Below are 14,860 nucleotides of genomic sequence, written 5' to 3'. Positions count from 1 at the left end.
GCTACAACACCCCCCACATGACAATGCTACTAGAAGACAAGTGTCTACTACTACAAGAATATATATCTATAGCTCTAAATATAGGAGCACTCTCATTTTAAACAAATCTATCATAGTTAAATCTGCATTTACAAGGACATATGTTTATATATATGGACTTGTATATGTGTGTGTGCATATATATATATGGAATAGATTATCTGCTTTGCAAATGAATTCACCAGGGAATTCCTTAAAATAGCAGGTCCTTCATTTATCCTTCTCTTCACTGTTTCCCACATAAATGATGTCTTGCACTTTTTACTTACTGATAGCTGCTCAAGAATTTATCTATAATGTAATGTAGGTATATTGTATTTATAAAGATTAATGGAAAGCAAAATGCATTTCTTTGGAGCCGTCTCACTAATTTCTTTAATATTTCAGAGGTGTGAGTTTATATTTTGTATAGCTAGGATCTGAAACCTTATCTAGCACCACTATGAACATAAAAACCACATGAATCTTAAATACGTTCCAGAGTTCACCATGATATAACAGCATTATGCAGAAATTAGAGTCTGCAAGAGCCACTGGCTTCACAAAAGCCTTTATGGATGGAGAAAAGTGAACTAATGATGTTGTTTTGTGAAGGTTTCTAAGGCAAAAATTATACCTTTCACTCAGGTCAATAGCTTTTGGCTGGGGGTAGCTTAAAAGTGAAGTAATTCTGCCTCTGTACACAACCAATGTTAATAGACAAAAACATTAACCACATTTCTGGGAGTGGTGAAGCTATTTTTAGTAACAGTGGCTGCTCTAGAAAATTTTATCTTTTGCTGTGAAATGCCAATGTGATTTTTCTCAGTCTGTAAATGGTAAGCACAATCATGTTTGTTTAAACTTAAGTTTTGTATGTTGTTTGTTTTTCTTTACCCCAGGGATTTCCTTATCTGTATGCACACACAGATGATAACAGGAACAGAGTGACCCACCCTAGTTTAGAGTAGGCTGCCAATTACCTCTCTAAAGCTAACAGCACCCATAAGCCAACAAGGATTTTATTTCATGCAATTGTTAAAGTAATTACTTTTGCACCAACCTAATAGTATTTCTTCAAAGGCTCATGCAAGCTAAGAAACTAATAAAAACAAAATGAAAACAGTAGCTCCACTCTTTAAGTCATCTTCTCCAAAAAAAAATATTGTTCCTCTACTTCCAGAAATATAATTGTTCAGGGCTCAGAAACTCAGAAGTTCAGAAGAATCCTGACTTCCTGCCTGCCTCCTGGGTCCCTAGAAACATAGACTTAATGGGAAGGAGGGACCTGGCTCATGGCAACTAAATAAGATTGGTGGGGGTGGGCAGAGGAAAGAGCATAGGACGAAGAATCAGGAAGCTTGAGATAAGATCTAGACAAACCTTCAATCCTTCTGGGACTCTGATTCTTCACTTATAAAATACAGATGATACCCATATTTTTATTGTGATCATATGAGATGGTAGATTTGAAAATGTTTAGGAAACTATTAGGTTCTTCATAATGAATGCAATGCTCTGCTTATTTCTGTGCATCTCAATTCCTATGATGTTGTAGAATATTGAGACTGAAAGTTAAAAAAAAGAGAGAAAAGACTGGGCAATAAGGCTGGTTTAAACAAAGCCTTATTTGCCTCTAACTCTCCTTCTCTCTTTCACTCTACCTCCTAGAAAAAAGCAAAAGTAACAATTGACCTGAACTCTCCATTTTAATAATCACTGCATTTCTACATTTTTCAGTCACAGTCAATGTCTAAATTAGATAAACTAATTGATTACCTACTGACCAAAAGGATCTGTATGAAATCATTACCAAAATCATATAATGAAGAAATTTTCTGTTTCTAGAGAAGTTTGAAGTTAGAATCAGCACTTTTTCATTTAGCATTCATTCAACAAATATTTATTGAGTGCAAACTTGTGCCAGGCACTAGGGATTTAGAAATAAGGGAAACATATTTCCTTTCCCCATAAAGTTCATTATTCAGAGAGAGGAACAGATTTACATTCTCTTGTTTTATAGCTTAGAAACCAAAGACACAATAGTTGGGAAAGTTTGACTCTACCTGCAACTCTCCTTCCATTATACTGAGTAGTTGGATGAGGTCTTCTTTGGATAACTCCAGGGATTTCTTAGTCTTTCGTTCACTTTCTCCAGATGTTTTTAGGTGTCGTTTGATAGTTCCTGAGGCCATGACATCATCCTCCTTCCTATTTGATTTCTTCTTCTTTTTGGCATCTTCTGAGAGACTTTTTTCACTAGCATTGCCGATGATGGAGGGCTTGGGACAGGAGACATGCCCATCAGATGAACTTTCACCACCTTGGTTTCGAGATCTCATTCCCACCTACAACACATAAAAAAAAGATAAGATGCTCTTTACCACCATCAAAATTATTTTTGCCGAAATACTTAGAGACTTATAGCAGCTTTACCACATCACCAACAATGAAAAATCAAATTAATATGTCATTAAAATTTTCAGGAAACCCCTTTGATGGTCTTCAGAAAAAATAAAAGTGAGATTTTAACCTGAAAAACCCCTCAAGCCAAATGATCAAGGTCAATATCAATAGTGCTAAGTCATATTGCTGTTACATAATCCCCATAATAATATATCAATATTGGTTCATTAATTGTAACGAATGTACTATACTATCCTAATGGAGAATGTTAACTATAGAGGAAACTGGGTGTAGGGCATATGCGTATTAGCTTTGTAATAATGTTATGAATCTAAAACTGTTCTAAAATAAAATAAAAATCAATAAAAAAACTGTTCTAAAATAAAATAAAAATAAATAAAAACAGTTCTAAGATAAAATAAAAAGTTTATTTATTTATCAGAAAATTCAGACCTGAAACTCTGTCAGGAACCAGTTGGATGTCACAGGGGAAAAAAAAAAAGTCCGCATAGAGTAGGGGCTTAAAATGGACAGAGGATAAGGGAAAAGCAAAGGGAAGAGGAGGGTGGTGTCATTTTCAGTGATATGCAATTCTATTTTCCCATAGCCTCTATTTAAAAATCAGGTCTTTTAATGTCATTTACAGTAATAAGCGCACAAAGAATTGGGAGAAAATGAATCAATTTCACAATCAAAATGTAAAACAATATTTTGAGGTAAAATAAGGAAAAAAGACAAAGCAGCAGCTAAGATATTAACTTGTCCTATGAGAAGCACATTCAAGTCATTCTATGAGGAACACTTTATAGTTTCTCTGTCAGTCTCTGAGCAAAAAGATTCTACCAACAGGTATGTTACGAACAAACACACTGAACTCACAGGCTAGGTCTCATAGTGCTGTGAAGAGAGCTCTAATATCCTGGGGGGTGTATTTCAAATTTTGCCTAAACCCTTAAATATAGTAGATTAGCTCATGAGCTTATTTAAAAACTCACAGTATAAATAGCCCTTACCATGAATAGCTAAGCAAAAAGATTTTCATCATTCATTCCAGATAAAATACAAGGACTTAGTTATCTGAAAGTAAATTTCCTTTATGGACCCAACCATACTTAAGAAACTAAGGAAAGATTTTAAAAAAAACGTTAGGTTTGTAACACAAAAATTAACACAGGGTGATGTTTCCTTTCAGATAGTGAATATTCAATTCTTCCAATGAATCTTGAAATCTGCATTAATGCTCTTTTTTAAAAAATTGAACTTGTATTCAAATGGACCCCTTTATGTATGTGTGAACTTTCTACAGCACCCCAGCTTTTAACAATATAAACCAAAGGAATGTTTCTTGACACTAGCACCCTGTTTTCTGGTTCACTCAATGATTAGTTCCCTATTTTAGAGTATCTTTTGGGTTTCCCTAGTCAACAAAGAATAGAAGTTTCTTTGTAATGGAAGCCAGAGCACTTTGGAACAAACCTACTGTATTTTATCACAGCTTATTTGTGGGCAGAATGGGCTGACTAAAGCCCCAATCCAAAAAAAAAAAAAAAAAAAAAAGATGTGATGAATAAAGAGTTTCAAATTTAACTCATGACCTGTTATCGCTCACAACTAAGACACATGGACTTCCCAAACTGAATTGTGATTCTGTACGACTTCATACCACATGTGAATTCCTTTTACCTGAAATAATTTTCTCTATAAGATCTTAAAGCTCTTTGAGATGGCATATCAAATATTGATTTGACAACTTTAATTTAAATCATTAAATCATGAGTTAATAGAAATCCCAGACAATAGTTCCCAAAGCACAGGAAGTGCTTAATCTTACACAGTATTTAAATCTGATTGTATTATGTTACATGTATTTACTCAATCACAATTATATCTGCAAACATACAGAAAATAGTCTATTAGTATCAATTTTATATTTAGTTCTTTCTAAAAATTTCAGTCTGAAATTAATGTTTTAAAATAAAGTTTATTATAGTATTATATTAACGACTTTTACACAAAAAAATCCACCCATTTTAGAATTATGTAATTATTTTATATCATTATTCATTTAAAAAGCTTAAGTTTCCTATTCCCTTCCACATTAATTCACTTTGGCTGATGGAAAATCTCATGTGGTAGACCCATGATGTTAATTTTGTCTTAACAAATATTTTTCTTTTGTGATATTGAAATTTGACATTAATTACTTTTCCTTTGGCATGAACATAAAGATTTTTAGTCCTTTCTCGGTTAGATAAATGACGTCTTCTATCTATCTTCACAATAAAGTCAGCAATCAGCACCTGTACTATGTCAGGAATACAAAAGTACTCAGCAATAACAAATGAATCAAGAATGTTTTAGCAAGGAATTAGCATCTATGCGAAGATACACATAATTTCTCAGTAGAATAACTAAGTCTGTTATAAATAATGTACACTTTAAAAATGCTTTATTCTATTTTGGAGGGAGAAAACATCCAAGCAATAATGGACTTGCATGTGTCTCATTTAGTGACATTTATATTCTTCATATTTTTAATAGCTCTCACTTACTGCTTCTTAAGTGTTACATAGTATAGGAAGCATTTTTCATTCAGCACCTTGTTTAATATTTACATCAACCCTGTGAAGTAGGTGCTATTTCTCTCAGGTTTATAGATGAAGCTACTGAGGTTTAAATAAATTAAATATCTTCTCCTGGATCACAGTTACTCCTAGTGGATAGAAAAACTAGAATTTGAACTCAAGTTGGACATGAAATACTACCCCACTATACAGCTTTCCTTACAGCTTTCCTCTAAGTTCTTAAACATATGCTAATTGGAAAAGGGGCAAACCCTGATAAATCAGGGGATCAAGAAAAAGTTAGAGGCCAGGCGCGGTGGCGTGTGTGTAATCCCAGAACTTTGGGAAGCCGAAGCGGGTGGATTACCTGAGGTCAGGGGATCGAGACCAGCCTGGCCAACATAGCAAAACCCCATCTCTACTAAAAATACAAAAATTAGCTGGGCATGGTGGAGTGCACCTGTAATCTCAGCTACTAGAGAGACTGAGGCAGGAGAATCACTTGAACCTGGGTGGCAGAAGTTGTAGTGAGCAGAGATCGCGCCACTGCGCTCCAGCCTAAGCGACAGAGCAAGACTCCATCTCAAAAAAAGAGAAAAAGCTACAAATGCTAAGAAGTTTTCTCACTTCACATAACAAAATTTGAGAAATCCACATATATGTCTTCCTCCAAAGACACTCTTGCAACACTCGCATAGCAATTTAAATTAGGTTACTAAGCAATACTATGTTTTCTGAAATAATTAACCTTCTGCAGAACTTCTAAGATGATGAATCATTCAAAAGTCTTCCTGAGAAGCAATCTGGTCAATTATTAAGGGTACAGTTATGAAAACAGGATGTAAAGTCTGAACAGGAACAATTACAGACTTATTGTGTTAAAAGCCCTGGAGCTGAACAACAGTAAACACATCATCAGTGTTGGCCAAATCCTGCCTATTGTGCTTACAAGGGTAGCAGGCAGGTAACAGAAAAGGCATCCAGAACTCTTTAGGCTTCTTAATAGTTGATTGCATGGCTGCAAGTTTAAGACGTGTAGATAACATTTTCTGAAAGAAGCCAAGAAGGCCTTCGAATCATCCCAGTGTATAGCCTTTAAAAAAAAGTTCTCCCCAAGAAAAGTATATAAATAAACTGAAGATTCATATCAGGTTTTATAACCCTTTTTAAAAAATCAGTGTCAACTGGGGCACAGATGCTTCTCTTTGATAAGCAAATTATCTTAACATAGTTCATAAAATATACTTACTTTTCCTTTCATAGTAGTCAACAATAATTTACATGGAATTTGCTAACTACAGTATGAAGAAAGATCAAATGTTATTCTGAACCTCCCTCTTTTATCCACAGTCCTCTCTCCCTTTCATCTGCGCCTCCCTGCCCCCTGCAGCCTCCCATTAATTGGGCAATGCCAGAGCATACTGTCAGATGAAAAATATCACAGGAATCAGAAAATGTAAAGCCTTTTAGTCATTTATGCTGAACTACCAAGTATTTCTAGAGCATTTGAACAGGAAAAGAAAAAAAAGGAAAAAAAAAAAATGTCTACGGAAATTCTAGTTCCCAGACTTCCTTATCTCTTACAAATCCTGACCTTGAATTTTCTCCCTAGCACTCTCACCTTTGCTCTCGCTCCTTTCCAGATTTATATTTTCCTGTTATGATTCACCATTGGTCAAAATACTCCCTACCCCACCACCAACAAAAACTTATTTTCTGTATAAATTCGGTTTTGGCATCTTTGCTATGCTTCTCAGGTATCCAACCGCTATCTGTTCCCGGTTGTATTTTATCTATATATATTTTCAAGAACATACCTAGTGCATAGAATGAGATGCCATAATAATTTTATATATTTAATTTCTATTTTAAAATTACTTCATAGAATTATGAGGAAAAATTATCACAGTAAAAAAGGAAAGTACATAATTACAGAAAAGCCGAGATTTTACAAGGTGGCCTGGCAAAAGGCCTGCTGCAAGTGGAGCTTCCAGAACATTACCACAGAACTGTCCTGACTCTTTCTCTTACACATAAACGACAATACCCAAAGCACCCAAAACTCAAAAAGAAAACATCTGTTCTAGTTTTATATCATCAGTGAATTTTCAGATGCAAAAGATCAATTAAATCAACTAGTTTATTCCCTATCAATGCCAGATTACTTCCCGTGTGCGTTATCTTATTGGTTAAATCTGCATATAAATATCCCAACTCATGAAATGTTCAAATATTTCTCATGAGGTTATCACATATTCTATAGTGTATATTGCTCAGAAATGTTCCCAAGTTTGCCTCTAAATTTTCCTTTCTTCTCTTCATCCTATTTATGCAACAAGCCATGTTATATATTTGTTTTACTTCTCATTACCTACATTTATTAAATCCTAAAAAATAACTAAGGTTTTTACTTAAAGTATTTTTTATTCTATTAGGGTAGATCTATGCAGAGAAATTGAAAATTGCTGTAAGTAATTTCACAAAATGTTAGAGTTCAGAGAAAGGGATTCTCTTGGAGTCACTGCAGTGATGTTGTCATCAAAAGGCCAAGGAAAATATTATAACTGTGGCAAATAGAAAAATATTATTCTACTCCAGCTTAAAACTATGGTGAAATATTTTATGACGTTCTGTTTAATATCCTTCAAGAACAATACCAGCAGGCCCAGAAAAGTTTCCAGAAAAAAAAAAAAAGACAAAAAATAACAAGAGAATAGATCAGGGAACTGCCATGAAATAAGAAATCTTTTAAAATTAGCATAGAGTCTAAAAGAATGTACAATTTGAGTTTTAAACTTTGAATGGTAATACATGGTAACCTTTCTTACCAACATTTTAATTAAAATCCCCAAATTGATGGACTCTTCTATCATAATGTGTCCTGTTGCTATCCTTTACTTTCCATTCCACTAGCCATGATCTAGTATTCAAGATCCTCCACTTCCCAAAAAATTGTATTTCCAGTCTTACCTTTCAATGTCTCCCATACATTTATCATGTTTGTTTAGTCACTGATTAGAAATTATGTCTGGTATATTTTATTTTTATATCTTCGCTCATGAATTTCTTTCCTAAAATGGCCTATTCTTCCCTTGTACTCTTCACGCCTCCTCTGACTATTCCAATATGTGCCATTTCTCCTTCCTGGTTAATTTTGTACACTCGCTTGTTCTTTATATTACTTGGTGCTTTTCACACTTGCTTATATTGTTGTTATTGCCCCAAACATAATCTCTTTAAGGATATTTAATAAGACTTCTTCAAATCATCGAAATACCAATTGATAGATATCATTTGATGGTTTGAATTTATAACATTTTACATATTAGAATATAGGTTTATAGAACTCATTGCTTCCAATTAAAATAACTGGATAAAATATAATTAGAGAGAAAGAAATATTTAGATACACTTGTTGTTAACAGGTGCCAAAAGCAATTAGCAATATTTGGAGAGATTTCTAACACTAAAATAATAAAATGTTCATGATAGTAACATGTGCACTTTGGGATAAACATGGTGAATTAAAACTTGCATTTATTTCCACTCTCTCCTGAAACACACTAAAATAAAAACAAAGAAACAAAAGATGACAGAGAAAATAGGAGTGTAAATGACAGCAGATGAGGATGAGAGATGTCAACACAATTTTGGAGAATCGAAAGTGGATAGATGAGTGGGTACGTACTTGGGCACCTAAATGCTGGCACAGTAGAAAGTAAAAGAGACGCAAAGTTCGAATTTTCCCAATTACTCTCAAGCTAGGGATGTATCGGCTCCACAGGGCAACAGGGTAACCAGGACACAGGTCCCAGATCCTTAAGTCATAGTATGTATTTAGGAAATACTCAAGAGATTTGAGTCCGGGGTGGTTACTGCAACATTCAACCAGATCCCTCCAACTTGAGGCTGGAACTTCTGGTACTATATCCTTGTTACTGAGCCTGAAACATCAGTACCCTTCCTTGCTACTCCTCCTCACTGTCCCTCCACAACATCTCTCTTCCCTGCTTCAGCTCGTACTGACTTCTTCTGCTAAGCTCCCGTAGCATATCTAGTTTGTACCACCCATTCAGGGCTTAATAATACTGTCTAGTGTGGTTCTTGAAAGGCTCCTGGTATTAGTCTTGTTGACTCATCTAGAATGTAAACAACTTTGCATAAGAATAGTGTTTCTACTTTATCTTCCTAAAATAACTAGCATGCTAGCCCCTCTACTCCTACAACTGAGGAAATTGAGGCTACACAGCTGATCAATGGAATAGTTGGAACCAGGACTCACGTGTCATGAGTATTTCCTAAACACATCCCATGACTTCAGGATCTGTGATCTTGCAGAGTGGGTATTACATTTCACTTATTTATACTCACTTCCAGCGTCTATAACAGGGTTTTTAACTTTTTTCTTTTTTACTTCAATCCATGGAAAAAGGCTACTTTCAATTACATAAAAGAGAAAAGCATTTAACTATCTAGTAATATACTGTTATTTACAGTGGTGGAGACATAATGACATAATTTTTTCTGGCATTTTCAACATTAGTGATTCATGCTTGAACCTCAAGTACATGTTAAAATATTTTTATATTTATAATCCTTTATTATTATAATTCTGATGTCACCATCACCACTAGACATAGCATGTGATATATAATCATTGATTAAACAAAAAGAGTAAGACCCTCACATTTAAGTGATTATGAAAGTTGTTTTCTGGTAAATTTTACCTTTACTTTTTCTACTTGATTACTATAATTTTTTTCAGACATTTTAGTAGTACCATCTGGCCTCTGAAGAAAAGGGAATGTCACCATTTAGTTTAATTAAAGTTTCTAAATGTCTGGAAAATTACCAGATTCCTAGTTAGCCAGGACTAGAATTTCTTCCTGTGTTTCATCAGGCTCAAAATTGAATAAGAATCAGCCATTTTCCTGCCACTAACAAAACAGGCCTATTGGTAGCCAGAAAGACAAGTACCTTAGATATTATCTCAGCAGTCTATATCTGCTGAATTATTCTTAAATATTACCTTTGTTTGCAATAACAATAGCTGACATTAACTGAAGAGCTTATGATGCACTGAGCTGTGGCTTAACCACCAGATAGACATTGGTGCAAAAGTAACTGCGGTTTTTGCATTGTTGAAATTTGCCATTTGATATTGGAATACATTCTTAAATAAATGTGTTTATGTTATACATCATTTTAATGTATATTTCTTGCTCTTTTGGTAATCAATTATTACTTGTTATTTATTTTAGACTATGGAAATGACGTTAGAAAAAGCAAATTTGAGGGATTTTCTTGTTCAAGTTCGAAATGGGTAGTAAAGCAACAGAGACAACTGGCAACATCAACAACACATTTGTTCCAGGAACTGCTAACAAACATACAGTGCAGTGGTAGTTCAATAAGTTTTCAAAGCAGATGAGAGCCTTGAAGAAGAAGAGCACAGTGGCTGGCTATCAGTTAACAATGACCAATTGAGAGCAATTATCAAAGCTGATTCTTTTACAACTACACGAGAAGTTGCTGAAGAACTCAACCTCTACCATTCTACCTTGTTCAGCATTTGAAGCAAATTGGAAAGGTGAAAAAGCTTGATAAGTGGGTGCCTCCTGAGCTGAGGGAAAATAAAAAAAAAATTGTCATTTTGAAGTGCTGTCTTCTCTTATTCTGCACAATAACAATAAACCATTTCTCGACCTGATTGTGATGCACAATGAAAAGTGGATTTTATACGACAACCAGTGCGGCCAGCTCAGTGGTTGAACTGAAAAGAAGCTCCAAAGCACTTGCCAAAGCCAAACTTGCGCCAAAAAAAGGTCACGGTCACTGTTTGGTGGTCTGCCGCCTGTCTGAACCACTACAGCTTTCCGAATCCCGGAGATACCATTACATCTGAGAAATAAGCTCAGCAAATCGATGAGATGCACCGAAAACTGTAATGCCTGCAGCTGGTCTTGGTCAAGAGAAAGGGCCCAGTTATTCACAACAATGCCGGACCACACATTGCACAACCAACTCTTCAAAAGTTGATCAAATTGGGCTACGAAGTTTTGCCTCATCTGCTATATTCACCTGACCTCTTGCCAACCTACTACTACTCCTTCAAGCATCTTGACAACTTTTTGCAGGGAAAACACTTCCACAACCAGCAGGATCCAGAAAATGCTTTCCAAGAGTTCATCGAATCCTGAAGCATGGATTTTTATGCTACAGGATTAAACAAACTTATTTCTCATTGGCAAAAATGTATTGATTGTAATCATTCCTATTTTGATTAATAAAGATGTGTTTGGTTTAGTTTTAATGATTTAAAATTCATGGTCTGAAACCACAATTACTTTTGCACCAAACATTTCCTGACACACTGATAACAGCCTGGTAAAGCAAGTACTATAATCATACTTCTTATAAGGAAAGTAAGGCTTAGCTAGTTGTAGCCATTTACCCAAACAATATGGCCAGCACCTGGGAAAGCCTGAGCTACAACACAGGTCTGTTTGGATTCTCCATGTGCAAGAAGTCTGAATGGAAGCTTTTGCCATCACATCAAGAATACTGCAATACAAATGCATTTATAGCCACCTTGTCATGGGCTGAAATAAGTTTAGTCACAGGGCATAGCATCCCCCAAGAAGTCTCAAACAATAATAAATGATAAAGAATCCCACTATTTCAATAAAATTTTTCTCTTATTTGTGCAATAACTCTTTCTACTAAGACTGCATTCTCTTCCCTCACTTCTTCCTCACGCTGTCTTTCTACTCCTCAATACTTGAGGTTTTCAAAGGAGCTGAAGGGTAACTTTGCCCTCACAGTCTTGACTTTTAACTTCTTGGATTGGAAAAGTCACTAAGACTCCAGAAACAGAAACAGAACAATTTTATGACAACTTGATGAGTAGAACTGTTTTTTGAAAGTAACTGAATTTTTAAAAAATCTAGTCTGTGGATTAATTATTCTATTAAGCCAACCATACAAAATTTCCTGATGGAAAAATGTTTGTCTTTATATAGCAAATATTCTCAACTTTATTGCATTTTCCAGAAAGGTGAGGCAAATCCCAATTGATGGTCAATGTTCATAAAACAAGTTAACCTCCACAGGGTGAAAGACATGCTGTGATTTGGATGATATCATTGCTTTATGCTGACAAAGAAAAAAAATGAGATACGACACAGATCACCCCATCTGTGGGCTGCTGATGACTTCATGTGTTCTAATTGCCTGCACACACTTCAACTGTATTCAGGTATCCTTTAAATGCCTTTACTTTCAAATCCCTAGAGCATTTCATAACATAAAAGAATAACTTAAAATCAGTTGTAATGTATGAAGTCAAGTTGTGTCTTTTTTGAAGTCCTCCTGACTTCTGTCTCTTCTAATTGGCCCTGAGATCCCTTGTCTTAGATTAGATCAAAGCACATAGAGCCTAAATTGAAAACAGGCATAGCCACTACATAAACCAAGAAAGGAGAAATATAAAAATTATTCCTATTAAAACACATCCTGTGAATGCAACTGAAACTACATGATTGTCAAAGATGTTTATTTGATGTTTAAAGATGTTTATCACTCTGATACTGTGTTAAGAGACTCTGAATACTGTCAAACAATCAGCATAAACTTAGTTGCTATGTGAATGCAAAGGCTGGCAAGAGCCATAAACTTGAAGAGCTTTGTGATGAACTAATTAAGGTACACTAGAAATTTATTTTATCTAAAATGTCATGCCACAATGCAGAAGTTTCAGACTCAGTGTGGGCAGGAAGTATATAAGAAAATGAGTCATCGCCTTTTGGAATAATTTTTTCAAATACATAATGGCCCTTAGACTACTATCTTCTCTACCCTCCAGCCACCCTACCTCAGCACACACCCAACTCCACATTGGACCTTAAGGTGTCTCATCACCTCATACATCACCATCCTTAGCATTTGTTTCCTTAACATGCTGAATCCTTCTAGAGATGTTTGCCATTAACCTCAAGGAATCAAAGGAGCTGCATCCCTAACCCCACACACTTATTCTGTAATGCTGGACAAATTACTTAACTCTCCAACCCACAATGTCCTCATTTGTAAAATGACGAAAATAAAGCATTGGATGTACTACCCACAGTGTATGTATGTGAAATCATAATGCCTGTTCTACTCTCCATATGTATGTGAAAATATTTACTAGAAATATTAAGGCAAGAAGCATTAACCAATGGTAGATTAACTACTGGAATCATCAAATGCCTCTCAATATCCTCATATAGGTAGCACCAGGGACAAAACTACTTTACTTTCAACTGTGAGCATCTAGCACAGGGGTTGGCAAACGTTTTCTTTAAGAGGTAAACATTAAATATTTCAGGCTTTGCAGGCCATATGGTCTCTGTTGCATCTACTCAACCGTATCACTATAGCACAAAAGCAGAAACAAACAATACATACATGAATGGATGTGGCTGGAGTTGACTCTTAGCTCTTAGTTTGCCAACCCTGATCGAGACTATGTGACAAAAATGATGAGTGTATTTAATCTGGGAGAAATAGAAATGGTTTCTGCCACTCCTCATTCTGTCCTCTAGTTAAAAAAAAAAGTGCCACTTCTTCTCTTCCAGATAAACTGAAGGAGGACATGAAGATAAAAGGGTTCTCCCACAAAGTTTGAGGAATCTGAAGTGGAAGAACCTGACATTCTGTTTCATGGCTAAAATTTGAGAGTAGGATTCCGCTGACATTAGCCATGCCATGGGATATGCAGACAGGAAATACAGTTCTAGCTATATGTGACTGTAGAAAGGAGGTGATAGTGATGAATGCCCACTAAGTATATAGAGGAGATACAGAAGTGGCCATGTGCTCAACCAAGGTGGAAGGTAGCTTGGAGAGGCAGCTGATACGCTAACAGGAGAGCCACCAAGGCAGACAGCTTCAAGCAGATCACCCAAACTGGGGCTGAAATGGAAGGCACAGCTACGTTTGAAGGACTCTGCAGCCTTATGTGAATTATGGTGGGATTCCAAGACAGCAGTAGAAATAGGGGCATTTTACAAGAAAGAACCATAGGCACTACTTCAACAGAGGCCAAGCTGAGAGATGACAGCAGATAATACAGGCAGGATGGGTTTCACAGGCATTTGACCCATTACAGTTACACAGGGCCTTGCACTCAGTTTAATGCTCTGCTGTAGCTATCTTGAAATTCTTATTTTTGAACAAGTAGCCCCACATTTTTATTTTGCATGGGACCCCCCAAATTATGTAACCAGTCCTGATGGCAGCAGGGAAAGCAGTCTAAACTAGATACTGAATGTGCTTCCCCCACTACTTCCACCAGACTACCATGCTAGTAAACTTCCCTCCTACTCCCTAACACTGATGCTCAGTGTTTGTGTGATACCCCAAGATATAGAGGAGGAGAGCTTGGGAGAAGGCAAAGGAAAGACGGTAATGGAATTTTGATTTGGTCTAGGATTGACTTATACATATTGAATGTAACAACAACAAAATAATCACCAGATAAAATTTTACCAGAAAATATATAGGTTAAGTTCTCTACCTCTGGCAAGGATTGCAAGGAAGGAGTATAGGACAGGTAAATAAAGAGCAAAGTTGAATTCAGTCATAAAAAATAAATTATTAGACTTGTGCCCCTGAGTTTTACATGTATCTTGACTTTGAAATATGATACTGGTTACGGTTTTATAAACTATAAAGTAGTATAGGACTTTCAGGCTATGCATGCAAAGAAATTTTCCTTTAAGTCTCATCGCTATTCTTCTTTTTCTGACTTTGAAAAAGAAAAGAAAGAAGTAAGACTCATATGGGGCCTGGAGGCGGCCAGAGTTTCAGTCTTTCCAACAATGAAATGA

At 35.7% G+C, this 14,860-nt stretch overlaps 1 protein-coding gene across 2 annotated transcripts in view; it reads right to left on the bottom strand.

Annotated features, from left to right (window-relative positions):
- The window catches only part of LOC101020671 (filamin-A-interacting protein 1), a 140,757-nt gene that overhangs the window by 62,392 nt on the left and 63,505 nt on the right, over window positions 1-14,860 (bottom strand). For both annotated transcript variants that reach the window (XM_031667240.1, XM_031667239.1), the window contains one exon: window positions 2,085-2,366. In XM_031667240.1, coding sequence (XP_031523100.1) covers window positions 2,085-2,360 — 276 coding nt within the window. In that variant the 5' untranslated portion in view covers window positions 2,361-2,366. The remainder of the gene's footprint in view (window positions 1-2,084; window positions 2,367-14,860) is intronic.

Source organism: Papio anubis, chromosome 6 (genome assembly GCF_008728515.1).
Source record: "Papio anubis isolate 15944 chromosome 6, Panubis1.0, whole genome shotgun sequence".
Classification (NCBI taxonomy): domain Eukaryota; kingdom Metazoa; phylum Chordata; class Mammalia; order Primates; family Cercopithecidae; genus Papio; species Papio anubis.
The sequence above is the reverse complement of the archived record's forward strand: the minus strand, read 5'-3'. Positions and strand labels throughout refer to the sequence as shown.